Source organism: Pelmatolapia mariae, linkage group LG4 (assembly GCF_036321145.2).
Source record: "Pelmatolapia mariae isolate MD_Pm_ZW linkage group LG4, Pm_UMD_F_2, whole genome shotgun sequence".
Lineage (NCBI taxonomy): Eukaryota > Metazoa > Chordata > Actinopteri > Cichliformes > Cichlidae > Pelmatolapia > Pelmatolapia mariae.
In genome coordinates, this window is record NC_086230.1 from 31,432,906 (window position 1) to 31,458,806 (window position 25,901).

Consider the following 25,901-nt stretch of genomic DNA (forward strand, 5'->3'; position numbering starts at 1 on the left):
GAAAGCCACTCCAAAGCAGACTTTTATACACCCACCTAGCATCTCAACCTGTCAAGCATAATGGCAGGTCATTATTTTAAAAGTGGGTGGGTGACATACTTCACACAGTAGTGCTAATAATAATGTATAGCTGGGATGTCAACCACATACAGCCCACTTTTATCTTAAGTGAAGTGAAACACTGTCAGTGTAAAGACATTTAAGTACACATTTAATCTCTGAGATATCTTAATACGAGATTTTTACTGAAATATCTATAGTACACAAAGGAAAACAGGGATTTTTCCTTCATGTAATTGTTTGTCTATTACATCTAACTATCACTTAGCTATTACAGAAAAAGCTGTAAAACACAAAAAAACGTGTGCCCTTTTTCATATTTTGCAAAACCATCCAGCAGGCCAGATTTGAGTCGTTGCTGGGCTGATTTTGGCCCCCTGGTCTTATGTTTGACATCCCTGCTGTAGGCTGAAGACTGCAAGACGTTAAAAACACAAAAGCATTCGATGCAGGAGACGCTTGTAATCAGAAATCACTTAACAGCACTGATGCTAAAGGACTCCCAGTGTAAATTTCTCTGGCTTTGACAAAACATTAGTCCCTGTGCTTGTTAGTGGGTAGTCAGTGAGGGACGACGAGGGTGTTCATTACATGAGCTACCATTTGGTTAGTTACACGGCCACAACATGGGATCATTATCAAAATGTATCATGCTAACATTTTTATTGGACATTAGAAGTAGAATAGAGGCTGGTGGGAAAGCTGTAAATATTTAGATTAAAGTGATTAAGGGTTAATGCTAAGTTAGAGTGATTACAGTCATCATCAAGATTGAATATCTGAAAATGTCCATCTCAGTGTTCTTAAGATCATGCATTAAGAAAGGCCTACAAAGAGTGCAATAAAGTCATTTTACAGTCATTCTTTAGTGATTTCCACTCACCAAAGTTCTCAAAACTGAAAAAAAAAAACCTACTTAAAACTGCTACTACTACTGTTACTTGAAGGTCTTGGTTTTCAAACTAAATCTGTTAAATGTTGTTTCTCAGGGCGAGCATCACCAAGGACCCTTTCTATGACTTGGTGACACTACGCAAAAGAAAGATCATCAGCAACACTTCCTCAAAGGACTGACACAGCACCATCAGTGGATCATGGATGAGTTTGACTGATGACTCATGTTTCATTTTAATGACTGCTCACGAAAGATAAAACCAAAGCGTCATTGCTCTGTATTTCAAAGAACTGCGCAAATTGGGATGTGATACTTGTAGTGTAAAAATGAGAAAAGTGAACCGTGGTTTTCACATTACTTCTGCAAAATGAATGCACTGCTGCTCCGACTTCAGGGGCGACAAGTCTGACGGACAAACATCTGCTGGAAAGCTATAACAATCATGAAAGTCTAACCCAGAAGACATACAATGACCACAAAAAGACTCAAACAGCTCCAGAGAGCCATAAAACAACTACAAAGAGACAGAAAGTGACCTCAAAGAGACATAACAAAGACACACAAGGAAACTTCAGGGGCATAAAATGACTTTAGACACAGAAATGACCACAAAGATTAAACAGCTTCACAAAAAAAAAACCACACACACAGATAGACTTTAGCAAGACATAAAATGACTAGAAAGAGACACAAAACAACTGCAAAGAGACAGAAAACAACTTCAAAAAGAAACAAAATGTTTTTGAAGTGAAACATATTGACTTCACTGAGACACAAAATGCCAACAAAGTATCAAAAAATAAATTGATACACGCCTTTTAGACATGCACACTTTTCTGTTAATATGAAAGCATCTGAACCTGTCAGCTTATTGAATAAATGTTCACTGTGGTCACTTTGTTGTAAAAGCTGAGATGGCATTTGCTCGGTCAGACCTGGTATCATTTAGGTAACAGAGTCAATGCATGCATGAATAAGGTTGGAATTACATGTGCCTTTACTTCATCTTCAGTTCCTTTTTAAAAAGATTTACAAAAGACCAAAGTCTGGCACCTTTTCACATCTGATGTCAGTGTCATAAACCAGCATTTGCAGAGACTGGAAGTCTTGTAGGGTCACTGTTTGGAAGACTACAGCTAGATTCCCAAATTGGATACCTAGAGAAAAACAGGTAGTTGTCAAATCTCAGCACAGAAACTTCATGAGTTTGGTTTAGGACCACAGCTGAATCTACTGATGAAGTGAATTCAGAGATTGAATTTGAGATTGACAACTCAATTTCTTTTGAAAGTATCTCCCATCATGGTGTCCTTGTCCGTGCAGCCACTGGCTGAGATAACAGAGAGAGCACAAGTATTGGTTTTCTATAATGTTTGCATGATTGAACTTCAATACTTGCAGGAGGAAAAAAAACTTTTATTGGAATATAAGACAACAGAAAGATCGACTTAACACAGGTCTGACTGAGTTTTATGACCACCTAACATCAAAGGACTGAGATGACAGAAGAACGCCACAACTTTTGAAAACTGTCAGAATTTAATTTAGACTTTAGACATTTGTGTGCAGCCAGAAATGATTATAAAAGTAAAATATCATTTTTATTGTACACTGGAAAAAATCGGAAGACATATTCAGGATCAGCACAGGTCTATAAACACTGTAGAGAGCATTTCTTGATTCATTGGTTCCACAGTTTAACTTGGATTAAACCCGATGAATCCAAGGTCCACTACTGACGATGTGTCCCAAATTTTAAAATGATAAGCTAGATCAGATCTCTAATCCCTAAACCTAATCAAGGAAGGAAAATGGCAGATTAGCCTGGGTAAAAGACCAAAAGTTGAGGTGCACAACCATGTGTGCTGCTGGGAAAGTTTCTGGGCTGCCTTTCCTCATAACAGCCATCCATCACGAGTCTCTCCATCTGAAGCAATGCATTATCAGGGACTGTAACATCTAGTCCTTTTTACTGAATCAGATTAAATCTAGAAAGGTTTCCAATGAAAACAGCATTGTTGACAGTCCAAACTAATGAGACTCAAGGTCAAGGTATGACACAGTTATCGGGATCTGAATTAGGTTTGTGGCTTGCAGCTATTTATAGAAGTCTTTCTTTTGCATTAATTACAAATCTGCAGCATCAGACAGCAGCAGGATTCGTCTGTGAGCATCTAAAACGAGAGAATAAATGCAACCCAGATAAAAATGGAAGAATGCTGTCATTTTAACAGAATAATGCAAACTGAAAAGGAAAAAGAACCTTTTTTGTGAACCTAAAGAAATTTTACAAAAATTAACCACAGAAATGAAGCAAAAACACAAATACAATGGCACAGATGTTTGTGTATGTGTACTTGTAAACTCTTAGTCTCCCTGTGGCTGCAGACTATTTGAAGTTACATATATTTATTTGTTCATATTAGAATATTTAAAGTAGATGATTTTACAGACCAATGTAGCAAATAAAATGTACAGGTTATTGTAAATGTGTATCAAAAGGTTAAAAAGCACTCGTACTTGTTTCTTGACCCTGATGTGCTATAGTCACACTTTAGCTTGTGTAAAAATGCATTTAGCACTTTTGTAAACCTGTTCCAGCTGTTTTGTAAATGAAAATATGATTTTTTTTTTGTTATTGTATATTCAAATGAATTTTAAGTTATAAATCTTTGTATAGCATGTTTTTAGATCATTTTTTGTATAATTTAATGACTTTATACTTGTGTGGTAATCAAACTACTTTTCGTGTATTAAAGAAGTATATCGTATATTAAAATTGTGCAGTTCTTTTTCCAGTAGATGGCGCTACTTTACCACTCCACACCCTTTCTTTTGATCAGGAAGCTCATGCTGAATTATTAACCCCTACAGTGACTCGCTGAGTATGTTAACCAGATTATTACTGTGATGATTACTGTGCGAGGTACAACATCATATGTTATCTTGTTATTTTCCCTCCTGTTATTATCAGATTAACATGATATGTGATGTGTGGAGGCTTTTCCTGTGAAGACGCAGCGTGTCTGATGTTGCGATAGAGTTGTGGTTTCCTGGGAGCAAACATACAAGAGAGAAAAAAAAAGAAAATATATCTTCTCACAGCTTTATTAAAACCTACAGCGTATTGGCTCATTTCTTTGTGCCAAAGAAACGTGTTTCTTTATGCAACTTTGCATCATCTAACCTTTGTGTGTAATTGACTTTGGCTTTTTTTCCTTATTTGTGTCCCACGCTTCTCACAGAAAATAATAGCTGAAAAATTAAAACCTATTTCCCCTCAAAAGTATGTGAACCTACACAGCTCAAACTCAAAGAATGAAGTCAAAATAACTGTAGTTTTCTTTGTCAATTTCATGAATATTTCTCTCACAGTAGCCTGATATGGTTTATGTTTATACCACCTTATCTGCCACTCATAAAATGACACATACCAAACCCATATTAGTAAGCATAGTACACAGTCACATGTTGACTCGTGGTTATTGCAAAATGATCACTCCAGCTAAAAGCACGCTCACTGCTCCGCTGTTTGAAGGGGGCGGACAGATGTGTCCCGATTCGGTCAGACGGTGAGATGTGTGCACTATTTTGAAACAGTTACTTTGAAGCAAACTTACTTATTTCCACTTTCAAAGTGCCATGCCTTCTACTTTAGAGTCTTGGTTTGGATTCTTATCTGTAAAAAACAGAAACTCACTCAATCAAATTATGAAACGGTCTCACAGGCTGATTGGTGAGCCACAGCTGAACCCAGCATCCTTGCACAGCAGGCAGATGTTTTCACTGTTACACCCTTCACACAGTGAGTTTCACGCTCTTTCTTTCTTCAGGATGCAGGTTTACAGTCACAAAGTGCAGAAGAGCACGGTATGAAAGCAGGTTCCTGGAACCATCACTCGCATGAATAAACAGCTTTTATGTGTTACTATTATTATCACTACGTTGTATTAGGCTTACCTGCTTATGCCATGAATGTGAGGATGGAGGGCTCCTGTGTGGACGATCCAGTCTATCCGCAGGTACAAATAAACTAACGTGAACTTGATCTTTTTTGTTTGTTTGCTTGTTTCAGCCGGTTTGGAGGTTGCAGAATTAATTATTAAATCGAGAAACTTTACTGCTAACATCCATATTTCACGTGTGGCTAATTACACTTACAGTATTTAAATATGGGCAATATCAGTCCCCTATGAGACGTGCATGAGCAAGTCAACACTGAGCTCAGTGTTTAGAGCAGAGGTGTCAAATTCTCCTCTGTTTGCCATCTCAAGGGGTCTGGACCATTAAAACCATTGTAATCTACTTGGCTACCAGTACAGACCAGTATAAAAGAATGTCTCCCACTGAGTTGTGATTAATTTGTGCCATTTTGAAGCTTCGAACTGAATGTTTTCACAGTTACCATCTCTGTGTTTTGAAACAGGTGTGATGAACGAGGGGTGTGAAACTGCACACGCAACTGCTAACAACTTATGATTAAAAAAATAGTTAGCCAAGGAAATACCCTAGATAATTGTACTTTCTGACTCTTAGAGCAACCACAATTTGCAAAAGTAACTTAATGTTTTTTTCAGTATGACTTGAACTTATCAACTGAGCAGTCATGTCCCCTTGGACTGCATTCAACACCCTGACCTACAGCTTCAATTGATGTGTATGATAAATGGACTCGAAGCACTAAAAGTGCTTTATACAACTTACACAACCGATTAAGATGTTCAACCCAATATCACGGCAAAACCTTGGTGGACTGGCATGGCTGTTACATGTTTTGCTGTGATACTGGGTTTGGGAGGTTTTGCTTTGTAGTGACTATAAAGGAGTTGAAGCCAGGAGTGGTTGTTTTGTTTTTACATAAACAGCTTCATCCTAAATATCAGGATGTCAGCGCCTCTTCACTGTTATGGGGAGTGACTCCAGTCAGGTGAGTGACTTAAATACTGTGTGAATTCTGACTGTTTGGACAGTAAAAAAAAGACCAACACAGCCACCGCAGCATCTATCGGTTAGTGAAGTTTTGCTGTGAAAGTTTTGAGCTGAGCATTATCACAAGCAACATCTTGGCATTTTCAAAACAGGATGTCACAAATCAGAGGTGAAACTGAGGACAGTGTACATTTATAAGAACTTGCAGCATGATTTTCTTTTCTTTTTGACCTTAAAAGGAACCAAAACTTCTAAAGTAAACTTCATCTTTCGTCCAATAAGCCTTTAAACTAGAAGCGGAGCACATGAGGTCATCAGGAAAGTGGTTACTGAGGTTGTAACCCAAGAAGGAAGTAGAATTATTATTTCCCCGAAGGGGGGAAAATCCCAAAGTGCAGACGCAATATTCAATCGACAACTGTATGATCAGTTCTGTTTGTTAGCAGTTTTCAAGATATCATTTTTAAATTTTCTGTGATGGTAGGTAACAATAACAGCTCTTTTATGTTGCCCACAATTTTTTTTTAATCGTGTTCAAACTTCACACCAATATGCTAGGCCGTGGGGTGTACAAGATGGCTAAGCATTTGACCTTGAGCTTCACTGTTGGCGCCAAAGGTCAAAGTTGACGAAGAATTTTTCTTTTTTCAATAAACCGCATTGACTAATATATCAAATGAAAGGGCATGGCAGGAGCTGTACAACACACTTTTTGTTTTTTCAATACGATGCCCTATTATAGTATAGTGATGCCATAAAGTTTAAAAAAAATTACACACTACATAAATATCTTAAAATCTCAAGTTTTTACAGCTTGTAGAAGCCAATTCTGCTCTAATCATACAGGGAAAATTAATAAAATACACCATTTTAATATGTAATGCCTCAAAGTCACAGATTAGACATATGCGTGTTGTTGTAAAAGCTGGCTGATGTTAGCATGTTGTAATTAAAACATCATAAAACATCAAAGTTTTAGTATAGCCCTTGTAGTACTGGGGGGCAAGTAGCAAGCAGTCCTCAAAAAGCCATAAATAAGAATGTGTCTAGCTAAAACAGGTCACATGACTCGCAGCACCATCCTGTGGTACAGAAAGGTATTACGGAAAAGTACAACCCGGCCCTAATTTGGCTTCAGTTGATATCTCTTATATACAATACAGACACGTTTGATTTTTGATTTTGTTAGAGCTAGTTAATCGCTTTATTTAAACACAGAAATTTATAATAAGTACCTTTAAATTCATCTCACTCCATAACCTAACCTTCCCCAAATAGGTTAGTGAGATATATTGTTGATCAATGGTCATGAGAATTTGCATAATTATGATGAAGAAACTGACCTCAAAGCCCATTGTTCCTTCAGTGGGCTGGTTTCAGTCGTTATGTAAATGTACTGTTTATAAGATTGGGGAAACCTGCAGTCAGCTGAGACTGAAGAAGTCACTTGGATGAGTGACGAAATGTTTCTCCTACTGAAAACACTACGTCCAGATGAACAGAATCAACTTTTGGGGGTTAGCGAGATACAACGAGTTTTCACTGTGATGAAGGCCACTGCCGTCTTACCCTTATATCATCATGGTAACTAATGCTAAACTCAGAACCTGGTCCTGAGCAAATTATGTTCAAAGCTTTGGTTTAAACTCTTCTGTAGCTCAACATTTTCACTGATTTTCTCCACTACAATCTCTAACTGGAGTAATTAACTACCGGAGAGAAACAAAGCAGTGTGCAGCAAAGTTACACCAGTGCAAAAAGCACCACATATTTAGAAGAATAGACATTCATTCAGTTGGACCTAGTGTACCCAAATTCCATTTTCCACTGCTGGAATTATGGCTAATAGATCAGACATTAGACAATTAATCAGTCTGTATGCAGAGTAGATCAAATCTGATTAATTTCTCTGTGATCTGACCACAAACTAATTTGCAGGTCTCTGTCATTGGCCTCTACGACTGTCAGACATGAATGGACTGACACTTAAATGTATCCAGTTTTCTAGACAGTTTAAATCACCTGCAGCATTAAGTGGTGAAACAAATATGTACATCCACTCATGGAGACAAAAAGTTACAATTTTCTGCAGCATCACCAACTCTTGACTTGTTTTTAACATCAGAGTGGATTTCTTTTCTAACTTACTCTATCTGATAATATCTCTGACCCAAGTAGGCGGTGCGCAATCGACCCAGATTGTATGGAGGAAGAGTCAAATGATGCATTAAATGCTCCTTTACTGTCAGAGCCTGATACAGAAAGAGTTCAAGCTGCTAACCAGTGTGATTTCTCTTAAATCTGACTTGAGTTTTATGTTAAGTTGGGCAATTAAATGCAAAGAAGGCCTGACTTTTTATGTTGAACCTGCTTCATAGTCTAAGCCTCAGTTATTGGCTGAGAGTTATTGACTTTTTTTTTTTTAAATAGGCACCAAACTGAAAATCTATAGGAACTTGCTTTAGGTCAGAAAGAGGCACCCCTCCCCATCTGTACCCCTCACCACGAAGCAGCACTCAGCTATAGTTCACCAGGAGACATCGTGTTCCTTCTAACTTTGTAAGCAGCATAAGATCTGACCCCCACCTCCTGCTGTGCAGTCAGGCAGAGCTTTGAATATTCGCTGTTGATCTTCATCAAATCTCAGGGCTCAAAAAGTGATCTCCCCTGGTTTACATTTCTGAAAATAACAGGCTATCTGTCTGCATGCTGCTCTTTAACTGACACCAAATCACACAAACACTTTTTTTCCCCTTTTGTTTTTATTCCATTTCTGCAACAGTTCAGATCATTTGTGTCTCAAGTGGTTCTCAAGGATTCACATTTTATTCTCCAGCCTGTTTCACCTGCGTATCAAAACAAAATCCCAAAGTGCAGACGCACAGGTCCTCATACATTATTCACAGTCTGTACAACACACTCCCATAAACACTGTTGCCAAGGGTCCTCAGTAAGGTTACACTCAGGTACAACACCACATCTGATCACTTTTCCTGTCCCCATGGAGACCAGAATACCTAAGAGGTGTTATGTAATCCATCCATGTCACCTGGATCAGTCATCGGCTGCTCTCTCAGTCTTTAGGTTCACGAGTGTAAAACATGAAAACACTTTAGTTGTAAAATAACTTAATACCAAAAAAGTGTAGAAAATACATTTAATAGTGGCAATAAAATCTCCCATGAGCACTTTGGCCGAAAACGTCTCGAGGGAGTTCAGCTGCAGCGTGTCTCTAGTGTCGACCTTCAGCTCAGCCTGAAGCAGCATACGTGTCCAGAGGGACAAACTGCACTCATTTTTCATTAAGAAACGTCGGCTGGTTGCAGTAAGGCGACAGAGACTCACCCGCTGCAGCAGGTTTAACAACCAGACCCTCAAGTGTCAGAATATCCTCGTGTTTTTTCTCATGATTGGATGCAGTTCTTCTTCTGATGCCGGCGGCGACTTTTGAACCCTGTTGGTAAATAAAAGGGAAAAAAATCCTTCAATTTAATTCACAATCACAAACTGCAGTCACACAATAACTGATTCTTGACCATGACGAAACGAAAAACACAAATATTATCGACAGACATCACGGGGCTCCTGCAGGTCCCTGAAATGTCTTTAAAAAGCTTAAAAATGCTAAGGATTCAGAAAGGTTCAAATGTTCTCTTCTTCTGACACTGCAATTTTGAATCTCCTAGTAAGATAAAGTGCTTTGCAAACACTCGGCAAAAGATATTTTCCCAAATGTTTCAAACAAACAAAAGAAAGTCAGGTTTTAAATTAAAAGGGTAAAAACTTTTACGATGTTCTAGTGTCATGTGCATCTAGATCTAGATTCAAAATCTAAATATTTAACACCACCGGAAATTTAATTTGAAACTAAAGCGCATCATTTCAGCTACTTGGCATTTAACCTGATCCAGAAATGAGTTGATTTGATGATAGAGGCTTTATCGCCAAATATTTTCAAGAGCTGGAGAAATTTCTTTTAATTTGAGTGTATCAGACAGAAAATCCTGGACTTTCAAAAAGTTTACATGTTAGTTTGTAACTCTACTTTTCAACCATTTTCTGGCATTTTATAGACAAAGCACTCAGTAAATATTTGCCTTGTTGCTCACTCGGACCACTGAATTATAAAATAAAAGATCTGTGATGACGCACCGTCTTCGTCTCCCGTGCTGATGGTCTGCATAGACACGCTCCTCTGAATGAACTTCGACGGCTTCTTGATTTTGGTTTTCAGTGGTCCTGGTTTCTCAATGAACTGAAACGAGTCGTCGGATTCATTTCCTGCAACCCCGTTGGCCACTGAGACTTTACAGTCTGCTGTGATAGTGGGGGAGGGGCTCTGAGGAGTGACCACGCCTTCCTCGATAGTGTCTGTACTGTGATTGGCTCCTCTGCCTTTCAAGAAATGCCTGAAGGAGCTGCGCTTTTTGGGTCCGTCTGCCTGGTTCTTCTTCTGACCTCCTTTTCCATCCTCCTCTGTAGGTGAACCCGGACTCTGTGGGGAGGCTCGGTCCAACTTTTCCTTGTTTGCATTGAGAAAGCCGTTCTGCAGACCGTTCCTCTGGTTCAACCCACCTACCAGCAAGTCCCTCTGAGTCGACAAGTCCTGTAGCGAACCCGTCAGACCCAAACTGTTCCCGAAAACCAGCGAGTACTTGGGATTGTGGTACTTATGCGCAGGAACTTTCAGGTCAATCTGCCTGGAGTCCCCAACCGATACCTGAAAGCGAGACGTAGTTACGGGCAGAGGCCGGATGTGCTGCATCTTTGGCTTCATGACTGGTGTAGGAAGAGGCGGTTTAGTGATGTTGAACTCTCTGTAGAGGTCCACCTGCTCAGACACTGCGTACAGCTCTCGGAAGTCGTTGTCAAAGAAGTCCACAGTGTGTCCCGACATCACCGTGATCGTGTTCCTGTCCAGCCGGGACGAACTCCAAGTAAAGCTGCAGGAAAAAAACAGGAGCGTAAACCAAAGCGGTGATTTAAAGTGGACAAGAAATATGAGATGAAACACTGGGAGACACAACTGCTTGTATTTTATTATTTAAGGCCATTTAAAGAATATATACATATACACACACTCTCCTATTTAGCAGGTTTTGGCTAAATCCAACAACCTCAGAGGTCAAACTGGGCTTTTTAGGGCAACAAGAAGTGCTTCCAAGTCTAGTCAGCAGGTTCAGTAACCATTCATCACAAGCTGCTGAGATTCACTTCAATTCAATTTTATTTAAATAGCGCCAAATCACAACAACAGTTGCCTCACAGTGCTTCAGTATGACCTATCCCATGTCCTTGCTTCCTTTGTAACAGCTACATCACCATTTTCGGGTCTTTCAGAGGTAAAAATGTAAACTGTGTGAATTTTGGTTAAGACTGGAAGAAATTTGTGACCATGTGATGAAATCCAATATGGCTGTTATGTCAGGGGTGTTTCCATATGTCGGCCGTAAGTTTTCACGCTTCTTTTCACTGATTACTTTTTTAAGGCTAACATCAGCATCACCAAATGGGACCACTGAACAAATTTCATGCAAATTAAGTTACTTTTTTTTTTTTTTTATAGCAACAGGGCCAGATCTCCACAACAAGGCATCTCATGGAGCTGTAAAGTGATGCCTCAAGCTATGGATGCAGTTATCCAACAAACACTTTAGATCTTACCATTGGTGCCAAATTTTGTGAGACTACAAAACTGGTGGATAGTGGCAGCATAAAGTCAGGTTATAAGACGATCGATGGGAACTCGTTGAGGCAAAGCTTGCACATGGTTCCTCCATGAACACAGCACCAACTTTGACCCTTTGGTGGCGCTACATTGTTTGAGATGCATGCATTAAATTTGGTGAAAATTAATCAGGGAACCGTCTCCAATCAGTGCATCTAATTTCACAACGTCACTACAGTTATGGCTGCTTAGACCTGAGTAAGAAAGTCAAAGATGTATAAAAATGTAGACTCAATACGGCTGCCTCTGTAGAATCACTTTTGAGCCCTCGGTGTTGACCACATAGCTGCACCCTGTAACTTTTCTATTTAAACTTGCAGTCATAATGAGGCATCACGCATGAGTCAGGACATGACTGTGCTCATTTCACCTGCCACAAATCGGTCCCTCCAGTTGTGACTTTAGTCAGTGAAGGAAGATTCGCCTCATCACCTTTGTGGTCAGATGACGTGCATTCAGACTCATTTTGTGTGTTTGCAGCTTTCAGAACAGCGATTTAACAACGAGAATACAGCTGTGTGGATCCTGTCAAACTCGGAGCTCAGAGGTGAAATCGAGCTCTTTTGTAATTCTGAACTTCACACTAATGGTTGCAGCTGTTTTATCAGCATGTATGTAGTTATGGCAACACAACATCTAAAACTGAACAAATGACATTATTTTGCCTTTATGTAGACTAAACTGTATCTAAGAAGTCTTTCTGGGATGTGCAACAACATTAGATTTTTATGTTTCAGTTAATTTAAAGCATATCAGTGCACTGCATGTGTCTGGCTCTTAATGTGATCTCCATTTCCCAGTGTGGCCATCACTAATATTCGATTTAATGTCCTGGATTTAGATTTTTAAAAAGATAAATGTTAGCTTTTGTCATAGCCCAATCTGCACCAGACACCTGATTTATTCAACACATGCAAAAACGCGTGTACTTCCTGTCATTGCTGCAGGTTAAAAGGAATCTTTTTCTTTGTAGATTTGCATTAAAATTACTGTTTATATTGATACCTGACATTTATATTCAATGTTCATACTGATATGACTGCTATACGGAAACGTAAGCTCGATGTTTTTTATGCCATTAACTGCAACATGTATTTAGACGTGCACTGGTTGTTATATGATCTCCCCCCCTTCTGGTTTACATATGTTCACCTCTGCAGAATTCTTTTTATCCTCAGCAGCGATAACATTTATCTATTTATTTGTTTGTTTCAAATCTTTAATCATTCATTTACTTGGTTTACTGTTGTTGTGATTTGACACTGTATGAAAAAAACTTAATTGAACTATTAAACTAATAAATAAGGTTTTATTTTGATCCCAGAATGTGCTGTAAAATGTTTCAGCTTACTACAGCAGTCATGCACTGTATATGCCAAGGGCTTTTAATGTGAAGGATAAGGAGAGAAAGCCCTTTTTTTGTGTGGATCTGGCAGCGGTATCATTTGCAATACTGGAAAAAGGTTGCAGAATAGAAAGGAACAGAATAAAACAAAGCAATGTATTAATACAATTAAAAATGAGTGAGGAAGATAAGAGAGGCACATTGAGTACAGACAGAGGCTAAATGCCTTTAATTTGTGGATAGTGCAACTAAAAAAATAAAACAAAAGTGACTTAATCAACTGCAGAAATCTTTAAGAGCTGGATAATTAATTCACCCGCATCACTGCCTGGTGTAGGATTTCATTTAAATGTCATACTTTCACCTAGTGTAAGTTTTTTTTATTGTTTTAATGGTTTCTCTGAAACTACTTAATCATTTTAAATAAGCACTCAGGAGAAAGCGGTACGATTCCCTTATAATAATCTCCCAGGTCATAAACGTCCGGCTCGGTCACCAACGACAATTACCAAAAAGCGGATCTACAACAGTACATTTATCTTTTCCCACACTGAACCAACAGCAGATAAGAAGAGAGTGTGTTTAAAAAGCACTTCGGTCATTTTACAAGATTAATAAGCTTCAGAGTGTGTAAGGAGTTATTTGGAGGTTTAATGGAGTTCCTTTTGTGTGCGCCGGCTGCTTTTAGAGAAAATGTCTCACACCTAACAGTCACAAACAAGCTGCTCTCATTATATTGGGTTTATACAAAAGATACAAAAAGTCAATCAAATGAAGCACAAATAATGGTTATTTAATAACCATGTCAGGATCAGTTAATCTGCTTTGGAGTGAAACTGTGTCAGAGGGACATTGTATTATGTGTAAAAGTGAAATTGTCCAAATGAGTCTCAAATGTGACTCTGAACATGTCACCGTAACACGGAGTAGAATATGAGAGGTCAAGCGGTTCAAAGTCTTGACCAAAAACAAGATACAACTGGACTCGGCACGCTAAGCTGGACTTTTATTTTGAAGGATTTTCCATTTCCCAACGAGAGCATACCTTAATTACATGATTTATCTGTTAGTGTGAATATTTAAATTCATCCCATTCCTTACAGCATATAGGCACATTTTATTCAAAATAAAACACAGAAAGCATCAAATATTTAAACCATTTAAAGAAAAATCTTGGCTCATATTGAATTTGATGGCAGCAACATGTCTCAAAAAAGTTGGGACAGGGCCGTGTTTCCCACTGTGTAGCGTCCTCTCTGCTTTTAACAACACTCTGTAAACAACTGAGGAGAGCAGCTGCTGGACTTGTAGAAGAGAAATGTTCTCCCATTCTGGTCTGATGTAGGACTCTAGCTGTTCAACAGTCCTCTGTCTTCTTTGTCGTATTTTTAGTTTCATGGTGCTCCTGGACTGCTGGCTGGTCAGTTCACATACTGCATCTATTCTGTGCTATTCTAATAGAAACTCTCTGCAGTTTAGCTGAAAAAGTCATTGTCTGGATGGGAGCATATGTTGATCTGTAGACTATATGCACCTTTCAGCAGCAAATGTAGGTGTGCCGGTAGATTTTCCAGATGTGCAAGCTGCCAGTTCAATAGGCACAAAGGCATGAGATATGAAGATAAAGACAGAGAAGACAGCGACATTTCTGGATCATGTTCAAACAGGGCGTTTTTGCATGATGGAGCTTTAACCTCCATTTGTGGATGGCACAGTTAATTGTGTTCACAGACAGTGATTTCTGAAAGTGTTCCTGCTTTTAATGCAGTGCTGATTTTCAGCCTTGTCACTTGCACACAGAGATTTCTCCATATTCTCTGAATCTTTGGAATATTGTGTACTCTAGATGATGACACATAGGTTTTCTCAATTTTACACAATTTGCAGATGCAGTTTAATGAAAATTAGTGAACCTCTGCCCATTTTTACCTCAGAGAAGCTCTCTTCTCTAAGATGTTTTTAGGCCCAATCATGTTATTGACCTGCTCCCAATTAACACAAATACTTGCAAAACATTCCTCCAGCTACATTTTAAGTACCACTTGTCCAGCCTTTTGTTGCTCCATGACGTTTTGAGACATTTTGCTGCCACTGAATTCAAAATAAGTTCATATTTTTCATGAAATTTCTCAGTTTTCTGTGTTGTGTTGTGAATAAAATGTGTTTATGGGACTTGCAACTTATTGTATTCTGTTTTTATTTACATTTTTCTTCTTCTGGGTGCTTTAAAATCTTACATAAAATAATAAATTGAAACAGGTTGCTTTATAAACCTTTTCTGCTTCATTTGAATGCACCTGACCACAAAAAGAAACACTGGTTTGATATTTACCTGTAAGACCCGAACATGACCTTCTCTCCATCCACCAGCATGTATTTGGAGCACAGGGAGCCTGGCAGTTTTCCAAAGGACAGGGCCAGCCCTGCACCTTTTAGCATCCGCACACGGAGATTCTGTAAAAGAAACACCTGTTGGATTACACACCGGCTTACCTGTGTCAAAAATGTCACACAGGTAAGCCTGAGTAAACGGACCCCAGCTATCGGGCATCCGTGGCTTTTTCAAGGATGACTGGCTGATTTACAGAGATGCCAAGTCAAATTTCTGCAGGCACACCCAGAAACATAAAGTCAGCTTTCTTAATAAGTAAAGGCTAAAACCCAAACACTTCAGCCACCTCTGTTTACTTAGAGGGAAGCAGGAAAAGAAAAGGACGTAAATGCTGAGTAGACAAACTGGGAGGAGGCTCTCCTGTGCTGTCAACCCTGTCGTGGGGTGAGAGTGTCAAGTTACTGTCCTTGGATCTGTTCTCAGGATCTATGAATGTTCCCTTGTCACTAGTAAGAGTAACAGAGCCTGGCACTCTGAAAGGGTCTTTCACAGCCTTATAAACTGATACCACAATGGCCAGCCATTCCACCACTCCGGTTAAACCAGACTAGAGCTGAAAAACTCTGCATACAACAGATAAGACTGGGTATTATGACACGGTGAAGATAGGATGACAGATGACTCACTATTTGCGCTTAATCTAAATCAGCACCTAATGTCACTTCTCAGCTTCTGCAACACAAGAAGCAGCAATTACATGTTAGCTTGTGCTAGCGTCTGCTCAGCAGTCGATTTTCCAATAATTCCTGAAAAATTATTAATTTGACCCGCCCTGTTTTACACTGGAAGGAAAATACTTCTTTTTATTTTCACACATATTTTCCACAAGTGCTCCAACAAGTCCATTTCCTCACAATTTATTGATTTCCTGCTGTTTATCAGTTACCTAACCACTACGTCTGCTACTTTTAGCTAACTAGTTAAACTGTTCTTGCGAAACCTTTAATGATCTGTTTTAGTTACTTAGATAATACTTTTTCAGCCTCAATCTTTGACTTTTTTATGACTGAACAATTTAATCAGTTACTTTAATCCTATTTTTAACCTATTTCAACCATTTACTCAAAATTTTAGCTAACCGCTACATCCGCTACTTTTAGCTAACTAGTGTAACAGTTCGTGCAAATCTTTGCAATCTATTTCAGTTACTTATATAAAATGCTTGTTTCAGCCTTAATCATTGACTATTTTGCTGACTTAACTATTTAATTTGTTAATTTTATCCCTTTTTAAAAACTATTTCAACCATTTACTCAAAATTTTAGCTAACCGTCTACTGTTTATGGTTTACGTTAAGCTGTATCAATTCTTTAAAAGTCCCATTAAAAACTACTCCATCCATTCAATGCTGGATACTTTTCTGAGCAGTAAATTAGCAGGTTTCACAAACTAAATTCCTGTAACCTCCAATGCACTGCTGCAAAGGCAGTTATGAGAAATCAAACCTAAAACTACCCTTAGGGTTAAGTGGGAAAATGTAAGGTTTTTGTGGTTGGTTCTGATCTTTTAGGAGCAGTTAATCTAAAACGTATTGCCAAGTTTTCCTGGTTCATGTTTTAACTAGATCAAACCTTTGAGGTAATTAACTTGTCAGCGATTTCCCAGAAAGCCTGACCTATGATTCAGAATAAGTTTTAATCTGGGATAATTCCAGCTGTCATCGGCATTGTTCCAGGACTCAGCAGTGACCTACTGAGCTGTTTTTCCATGTTCATTTCCTCTTTGTTTACTGTGTTAGAGAGCCTCCACTCTCTGCAGCGCTCTGTTTGCTCACCCGCAGATGCATCGCGTTAATCTGCAGCCGAGAGCACATATCCAGAAAGTGGGGCACTCCCCTGGCCTCCAGCACAACGTAAACTGCCACGCCGCGCCGTGACGAAGCATCCAGCAGGTCCTGGAGAATCTGCAGGTCCGTGAGGAGGTCCATGACGATGGCCACCACCTGCGAGAAACAGAGGGGAGAGGAGCCATCTCACGTTACTCATGCATATCCATTAACACTTGTGCTCTTTTTCAGTTTTTTAAGCAGTCATATTTTTTTAAAATTTGGAAACAACAATTGCTGAACAAAAGAAGAAGACTTTAACAGCAAGCATACACAATATGCAAATATGTGAATATTATTTAAATATAATAAATAATTCACAAAATATTGAGACTAATTGGATCGAGGCTCTCAAAGTTGCAGTTTTAGTGCCATTTAAAGCAGATAGCATGTGACTGAGGGCATCCCCTAATGTTCCCACCATGTGTGCTCACCGCATGCTGGTTGAAATTTTTATTTCAAAGTTAGTTTAAAGTTGTTTAACAGTTCATAAGGTGGTCCTGACTTTCATTTATACCAGTTCATTTGCTTACTGTTAAACTTAAATACATTTTGCATGGAGCTACAGGCTACAGAGGCTATAAAGATGGTTGTGAGCAGTCAGGTTGGCAGTTCAACTCCAGGTCCAGCCCCATCACCAAAACTATTTCTCTTTTACTTTTTCATCCCACACATCTGAAATAAATTTGGTAGCCTTGGTGTGAACTTTAAAGATATTTAAAAAATTTAAATTCGTGAAATGAGTCATGTAAAAATGCAGTCTATCTATACACACTTACACCCACTCATAACTGACAGATCAATAAAGAGCGGACGTCACGGTTATGTCACTGCAGTCGTGTGCATATTTTGGTGACATAATAACAGAAAATATATGAAATAAAACCCGAAAAATGTTGGGACTAAGTAAAAAAACCAAAACCAATCTTTTTGTGCCTTTAGTCATGGGAACAGAAATGTAAGTTTTTAGAGAATCATCAAAGGCATCTTTTGTTGGGAATCATCATCGTTTTTGTTTGTTAAACAGACAAAAGAATTTCATACCAGACACACACATAAAGGCAAAGTCAGCAATAATGAATGTTTAGAAAGATAAATTAGAGGGATCCTTATAGAAGACACCTTGTTACCAACTTTAACAGACAAAACAAATCAGTCATTTTCATTGTTTCTTCATTTATGTATCAGTCAATCAGCAGATATATTAGAATGTGTGATATGACACATTTATTTTTCAATATGATTGAAGATAAGCTCAGCTAAGCCTCTGGATTTAATAGTATCATTGCGGTCACAGCATGACCGAGCTCATTTATATTTGGCTTTAAATCTACACAGAGTCTAGGATGTAGGCTGTGCAACAGGCCGAAACCATTGCCAGCATTTATACTTGTGCACATTATGCCTGCGATGCTAAAATACCCGTTGGTGGTTGAGTTTCTCTATCCGAGCTGCTCAGTTCCCTTCCAGTCAGTTTGAAAAATAGCAGCACAAGAAGGAGTAACCAGAAATGAGTTGGAGGAAATGACTGCACTCACTGCAACGATGCAACGAGTATTTTCCTCTCTAGAAAGATGCACGTCAGGTTACAGCACAAGTGTGTGGTTGCAGCATACCTATGATTTAGATTTAACTCGGAGTTCTGAACCCTGAAGTTACAGAGGAAGCATCCACGGATACATCAAGTCCAAACTTTATGTCCTCATTGATCACTTCATCACACAAATTTAAAGTGTCTTGGGCAACAAACTACATTTATGCTGTGGCATTCAGATGGTAGGGTCACAATTTGGCTTTAATGACATGAAACCACTTATCCATCCTGCCTTGTACCAGCATTTAGGCTGCTGACGGTGATGTCATGGTGTGGGAGATATTTTCTTGACTGTCTTAGTAACCGTTCAGCACTGAGTATTATTGCTGACCGTGTCCATCCCTTTATGACCACAGTGTACCCATCTTCATATGACACAAAGCACCAAATCATCTCAGACTGGTTTCTTGAACTGTGGAGGGCAGTGAATTCACTGCCCTCCACAGTCACCAGAGTAGAGCAGCTTCGGCACGTGGTGGAACGGGAGATTCATATCATGGGTGTGCAGCAGACAAATCTGGACCAACTCTATGATGCTCTCATGCTCTCACCATGGACCAAAACCTCTGAGGAATGTTTCCAGCACCTTCTTCAATCTAATAAAGTGAATGGCAAGTGCACAGGTAATTCAGTAAGTGTAAGGAAATAAAAGCTGAAACCACTTCTGTTTTTTTCCTGTAAAACATCTCAGACCAGCCTGTTGGGGAAAAGTCACGATTCCTGTGTATTTACTTTTAAATCCGGCTGCGGGATGCACCATTTAAACATTAAAACAACATCTGAATGTTTCCACCACTCCCACTGCCAGTCCGAACAAAGGCACCAGGGCGCTAACCTGTCATTAGTCTTGTGATATGAAGTTTAAACACGCAACCTTCCACCACGGCAGCAGTTCACACTTCTGCATAACTTGTTTTTCCAGGTGATTAAAAGTTTTAACAAAGACAGTTTGGACAAATGCCAGCAACGGCTACGACTCACAGCACCGCTAATCTGAGCGAGAAATCAGCAGCTTCATCTCTAACAGATGCATTTATAACACTTTACAGCATACAGTTTAATTATGTACTGGATTTATTAGACCAATAAGACTGCTGTTTGCACTGAGATGTTTTATAGCCTCTCCTGGTTTTTGTACCCTTAAGAGCAGTTTCAAAAGATCATGTGACTCTTTTTTCCCCATTTCCTTATTACAGTTTGTTTGGGACTCATCCAGCAAACTGAAACTAGTTCTCCAGGAAGACACGAGTTTGAATAACACAGTAAACCAGGCATGACTCAGTGAAGCTCCCGTCATCAAATTCTCATCCAAACTGCTTACTATGCATTTTATTTTGGAAAAAACATCTATCCAGAAAATGCTTAATCTGAACTATTTCAAGGTTTTCTGGAAATTGAAGCGTTATTTTCATACACGCCCACTTGGTATGGCCAACGGTTATTCCACCTGCCAAGACTGTTTTATTACATTGACCTTCCACGAGCACTGGCTGATAAACCTGATAAACATACACTTATTTTAAAGTAATAAAATAAGTGTATGTAGAAGTTCATTTTCAACAGAGGATGAAACGAGGCCGAGCACAAGAGAAAGAAGGATTATTTTTTGCCAATAGCATTGTGCTTTCAATGAGGGCTTTAAAAATGAATTAAAGGCACCTGTCAGCAGCAGAGAAGTATTTACATGACTCACAGTTCAAAATAACTCTTATTTGTCTTATACAAGCCTTTGGTGCAGACCCCGAGTTGCCCCTCTGCCTGACATAAGCTGTTTCCGGTTTAGCCCCTCCTCCATTAAGCAAACTTTCTCTTGATTGGCTGGTGCTCATAAACATAAGGTTTGAACAGCAGGTGGGTGGGACTTCTCTGTAACACAGAACCATCATCAGTAAGAACAACTGAAACAGTGTTTAGAGCCCTTGGCTCACAGGGTCCACCTGGAGCATAGTACCTGTGTATATTATAGGAAATAAGGAAAAACACAACAGTTCCCCCCATAGAGAAGTGGTTTAACAACCATTAGAACAGTTTCCAGGGTTTTATTCCAGGTGTAGCTGCATAAGCAGAGACCACCCTCACTAACTTCTGATGCAAACAGTTATTTTGTTCTGTAAGAAGCCTGAAATACAACAGAAACCACTCAGTTCAGAGCTCCAACAGTTACTCCTAGTAGGCGTCCCGGGCAAATAACCGTCCTTGGACTTTCTATCACTATTATTGTCGTTATTATTTTATATTATTGTTCTGTTTATTTTTATCCTGCTGCTAAACTAATTTCCCCTTGTGGGACAAAAAAGAAATTGAATTGAATTGAATTGAATTGAATTGAATTGAATTGAATTGAATGGAGAATTGGGGTAAAGTGATGTCCACAGCTGACATATTTATATTTAAGCGAGATCTTTTCAAATGCCCACAGTTAAAAAACACACCTCACAGTCACTCTGATCCGATTTAGTATCAGTTTTTTCAGCCCTGAAAGCCATGTTCATCTTTTATCATGTACAGACGTCTAAAAAAAAGAATTTACACACAGTTTATTTAGTAGCTGAAGTGACACTTTAGACATGAGAAAAGATAAATGTCATATTTTTATTGTTACTTTTAATGAGCTGGAAACACCTGGAGAGGTTTGGGTGTTTGTTAGCGAGTGCTGCTGCCAGTCTTTGTTCATGGCTGGGCTTCAGCTTGTTTTCTCTGGTATCTATCATCATGTGTGATATAATGGAAAACCTTCCACTGTGGCGCAAATTGGATCAAACACTTGAGCCCTGTGACGTGAATGGACAACACCTTGTGTAAATGACTTCTCCTGATGGAAGTGCACCTTCTTCTTGTGCATGAAAATAAGCATGACATCACCTGAATCGAAGAACTCGTTGTTTTTTTTCCCTTTCAGGCGACATTTTCTGCTTTTTCTCTTGCATGCAGTTCGACCGGTAACCGTCACCTCGGCTCTTTCATATGTACATCTCAGCTCTTCTCTTGGATTGTGATAATGATCTCCTGTAGAGTAATGTTATGCTTCCAGGATTAACATGTGTGTGCGTGCACCACTTAAACTCCACAAGGACTCTTTCAAGTATCTGTCAGGCTTTTAGGAGGGGATGATTTATTTTACCTGAAGGGGAGCAATCCCAGCCTGTGCCTGATTCATTAAGCTGACACGGCGCTGAGCAGACTGCTGTAGATGGATAATAAAGTGGATTATTAACTATTCAAATATGATGAGTTCTGCACATCTTTATTCGTCTTTCCACCCAGCAAATACAGCCTCTGGTGCTGCCTGTCAAAACCAATCGCAAGTGAGCGATTCTCCTCGTTAGCTACGATTTTCGCACCTGGGATTTGAGCCAATCAGACGGAGTCGTGCAAAACTCCAAGTGGGCGAGGAGAAAAGTTAAAAAAAAAAAAGAGTGGCTTGTTAAATGCCAACCTTAACCTGGTCTGCAGGATCGTGGGGGAGGTTTTAATCGCTCTGCTGGGTGCGTGTCGTGATGCGAAGCTGCCACTCAGCCGCTCAGCTTTCCCCTTCTGCGTTGCTCATGGCTCAGCTTGTTAAAACTTGCACAGGACTCTCCCATTCATTTAGCGTTTATCATTTTATTTACCCATGCTGGCTTCGTTAACCCTCACCTGCTTCAACCTTACTAGAAAATTCTCTGAACAAGCGTTACAACAACGCTACTGCAGCGCTACAACTTGCAGATGTCCCTCAAACACGCCGTGTGCAGTTTGCTGGTCATTACGTTTTGAGAAAGAGAACATGAGGATACACTCGCTCAGTGAGTGTGCTGGTTAAAATCAAACAGATCTGAGAAAAGTTTCCGTCTGATTCCATAACTTCAGTAATTTAATGAAACCATTAAAAAAAATGTGGCCTTCAGAATATGGAATTTGTCAGTGTTACAGCCTCTGACAGCACACAGAAGTAGGTGGAATTTTGCCACTTTTACAGTTCTCATTAGTTTTTCCATTTGAGCATTTTTGAACCTTCATAACTTCAATCAATGAGATTTTCAAGGCTGAAAAAAACATTTAATCTCTGTTAAAACTTCCAACTAAATCAATTTTAGAAACACCTACTGCATCAAAATGTTCCAAAAATATTTATTTTATCTTTAATTATTATTTATTTATCTTTTTTATGTTTCCCATAATCAGCTTTTAGCATTAGTATCATGGGATGAATTACATTTTTAACAGAAAAGTTTCATAAATCAACCCCTGGTACCCTGATTGTTTGATCTGTTTTCTGATAACTCACGGGAGAAAACTCAAAAGAATCTCATCAACATGTGGAATAGGAACCTAAACACCAGATAAAGCCAGGAAAAACCTTGGAGCACCTCAGGAGTGCATTAATGTCAGTAGCTCTCTTCATAAAGACAGCGATGGGCGATCAGGTGATCATGTTTTAGTCATAACCACCCTGTCTGCAGGGACCCAACGAGATAGAAACACAGCGACGTCTCTTTCAGGGCAACATTGACAACAGAACAACCTTTAGCCAAAATCTGAGAACCACTCATTAAAATAACCTCAAACACAGCAGTGGACTTACTCGGGCCTCCAGAACCTTTTCTTCTTATTAGCCTCTCACTTTATTAAAAAGTATTTAAAAGTGACATACTACACAACATTTCCAGTTCGATATTTTTATTACTGGTCACTAATTAAGTAGCACAGGTCAAAATGATCCGTTTTTATCTTATGCTAGACCTCAGTACATCCCTTCAGCTCATCCTCTGTCTGAAATAAACCAATTTAAGTCCTATACTTGAAGGCCACAAGACACCTCAGCAAAAGTACAACTACTTTATGTAAAAGTACAGATATCCCACGAGAAGTATCAGAGAATATCAGAGGGAATATATGAAGAAATAAACCCAACTGAGTTTCTGTTTGAAAAGAAAACAGCAGCAGCTTTTCCCACTATGACGTTCCCAAAGAAACCCTGAATGAGTCAATCATTCCCTTTTACGCTGCAAGCTGAAACTTGGAGCACCGGAGTAGAGCGCTGCGCCATGACGATGGAAATTCCAGGTAAAAAGTCAGATGTGTATCTTTTATTTTCACTTTGACTTACAGCTGAAAAATGACAAAAAGCTCTTTGAGTTACAACAAATGTGAAAAACTTGAAACCCGCCTGCAGCTTCTGCTCTGTGGCGACTCATTAAGTTAAGACGGTGCAGTTATCAAGATGTAAACCTGCAAAATGTATGTACATGTACAAAGTGTACATATATATGCCACAGTGTGAGTTATATGCATACATGACAGTATGGACAACTAAGGTACAGAGTGAATTATTGAAGAAATCTTTGAATAATCCTTATTCAAGCAGGCCTGAAACTAAAGATTATTATTGTTAATAGTGAATATTCTCCTGTTTTGCTTTGTTTTTCCATAACTCTTATATATTAAAAGTGAGAAAACTTACTCTCATTATCCAATTAATCATCCAATTACTGCGTGACAGGATGAATCTGGAGGGAGGAAGTGCTACACGACTCAGCGGGGTGAAAACAAACTCAGTCCAAAAATTATTCTTGGAACAATTCAGGCAGCGAACCCCGTTTTTTATATGGACATTTTAAATTATTTAAAAGTATTTTTTAACCCTAAAATGATCGATTATCAAAACTTTTGATATTACTGATATTATTTTGTTTTTAACAGGCCGTCCCTGTTCACAGTTCACTCCACCTGTCCTTTGCACTCAAAATAAATCCTAAAAAGCTGAAGCTTTAACTCAAACTGACATTTACGTGATGAATTCAGCAAGACAGGAAACATGAGGACTGACTGTAACCGGCTCAGTCTGGGGGGGGGTTCTTTGTCACTTTCGTGGTCAGGTGAGCGTCTGCAGCCAATCGCTGTTAGTATTACAGTGTTATTCTCCTTCTTTGTTAGAAGTAGGTCAGGGACTTTCTCCTTTAATTGCTCCACCATATAAGAAATGAGTTTCCTTTGTCTGGTTCAGGTGCAGGAGCTGACTCGTAAACTTTCCTAAATCTGAATCTGCAGGTGTTTTATTCCACCTGTTTTATTGTTTGATGCATGCAGTCACATTTTTGTATCAGCACTTTTAGAGGCAAGTCATGGATTTCATTTTCATGTAAGAAGCAAAGTGCTCGGCAGGAAAGCTCAGAGGTTTCTTCTTATTTAAAGTTTCACTATTTCATGCCTGTAGAATTTGAATCTCTGTGGGTTTGAAGTTAAATCAGGACAAAACTGAATACTTCTCACTGTTTTCTGGCTTCATAAGCACTACATCACAGACTAAGTGAACACTCACCTGCAGCCCTGACTGTTTTTATCGCTTCAGGTTAACAAATAAAAGGACTGAAGTTCCTATAAGTCAGGGTGTCCCAAATTTGGTGGGTTATTATAGAAAAATGTGAATAATTAAAGCAAAACTTTAAAACACTTGTGCGTAAATTTGAGTTTGGTTTAGATGCTGTAAACAGGGTGGATATGCAGGGTTTGGTTTCTCTTCTTTTCTGTTACCTTGTGTGACTCCTGGATGAGCCTCCTCACCACCGCCTTGATGTGCGGTCCCTGCTCTTTGGGGGGGTGGGTGTACACGGACACCCGGGTCACCCCCTTGTAGACGCCGCTGCTGCCGGGCCAACCGATGTCCAGAGTCGGGACCTCTGTGTCGGACATCTGGGGCCAGTAGGTGGAGTGGACCCCGGAGTCCGCGCTGGAGGAGCCCTTGGACTTGTCGTGCTCCCCGGACTCGGAGTCGCTGTCCGTGTCGTACTCCTGGAAGGTTTTGCGGATAACTTTGACCTCCCGGGCGCATAGGAAGTCTTTGGTGTTGTCCTCCTGGAGGCGCATCTTGAAGGCTCCGTCCCCATTCCTCAGCAGCTGCTCCAGGGCCGCACGCTGCTCCTCACTGTAGTAAAACTCCGGCTTGGACTCCGGGACCTTCTCGTTAACGTGCTCATCATCCATGCACACCAGCTGAGACTCCGCCATGGCCCAAAGATTTAAAAATAACTTCCCCCTCAGTGCGCCACCGCTGCTGATCCCGCTGCTGATTCCGCTGCTGCTGTTGCTGCTTCCCAAGAACCGCAATACCTGTGCTGACAGGTAGCAAGGGGGCGGAGCCAACAGGCACGTTA

General features: G+C 39.5%; 2 protein-coding genes across 3 annotated transcripts in view; one reads left to right on the forward strand and one right to left on the reverse strand.

Annotated features, from left to right (window-relative positions):
* LOC134626522 (cytohesin-3-like) overlaps positions 1-3,689 on the forward strand; it is a 36,768-nt gene extending 33,079 nt beyond the window's left edge. For both annotated transcript variants that reach the window (XM_063472424.1, XM_063472425.1), the window contains one exon: positions 1,050-3,689. In XM_063472424.1, the coding sequence (XP_063328494.1) occupies positions 1,050-1,134 (85 nt within the window). In that variant the 3' untranslated portion in view covers positions 1,135-3,689. The remainder of the gene's footprint in view (positions 1-1,049) is intronic.
* A 5,599-nt stretch (positions 3,690-9,288) lies between these two features.
* Positions 9,289-25,755, reverse strand: fam83fa (family with sequence similarity 83 member Fa). The gene is made up of 5 exons (XM_063470863.1): positions 25,282-25,755; positions 17,124-17,291; positions 15,290-15,411; positions 10,037-10,827; positions 9,289-9,338 (listed from the first exon to the last, which is right to left on the reverse strand). The coding sequence occupies exons 1-5, from the start codon at positions 25,753-25,755 to the stop codon at positions 9,289-9,291; spliced, it is 1,605 nt and encodes a 534-aa protein (XP_063326933.1).
* Between the last annotated feature and the right edge of the window lie 146 nt (positions 25,756-25,901).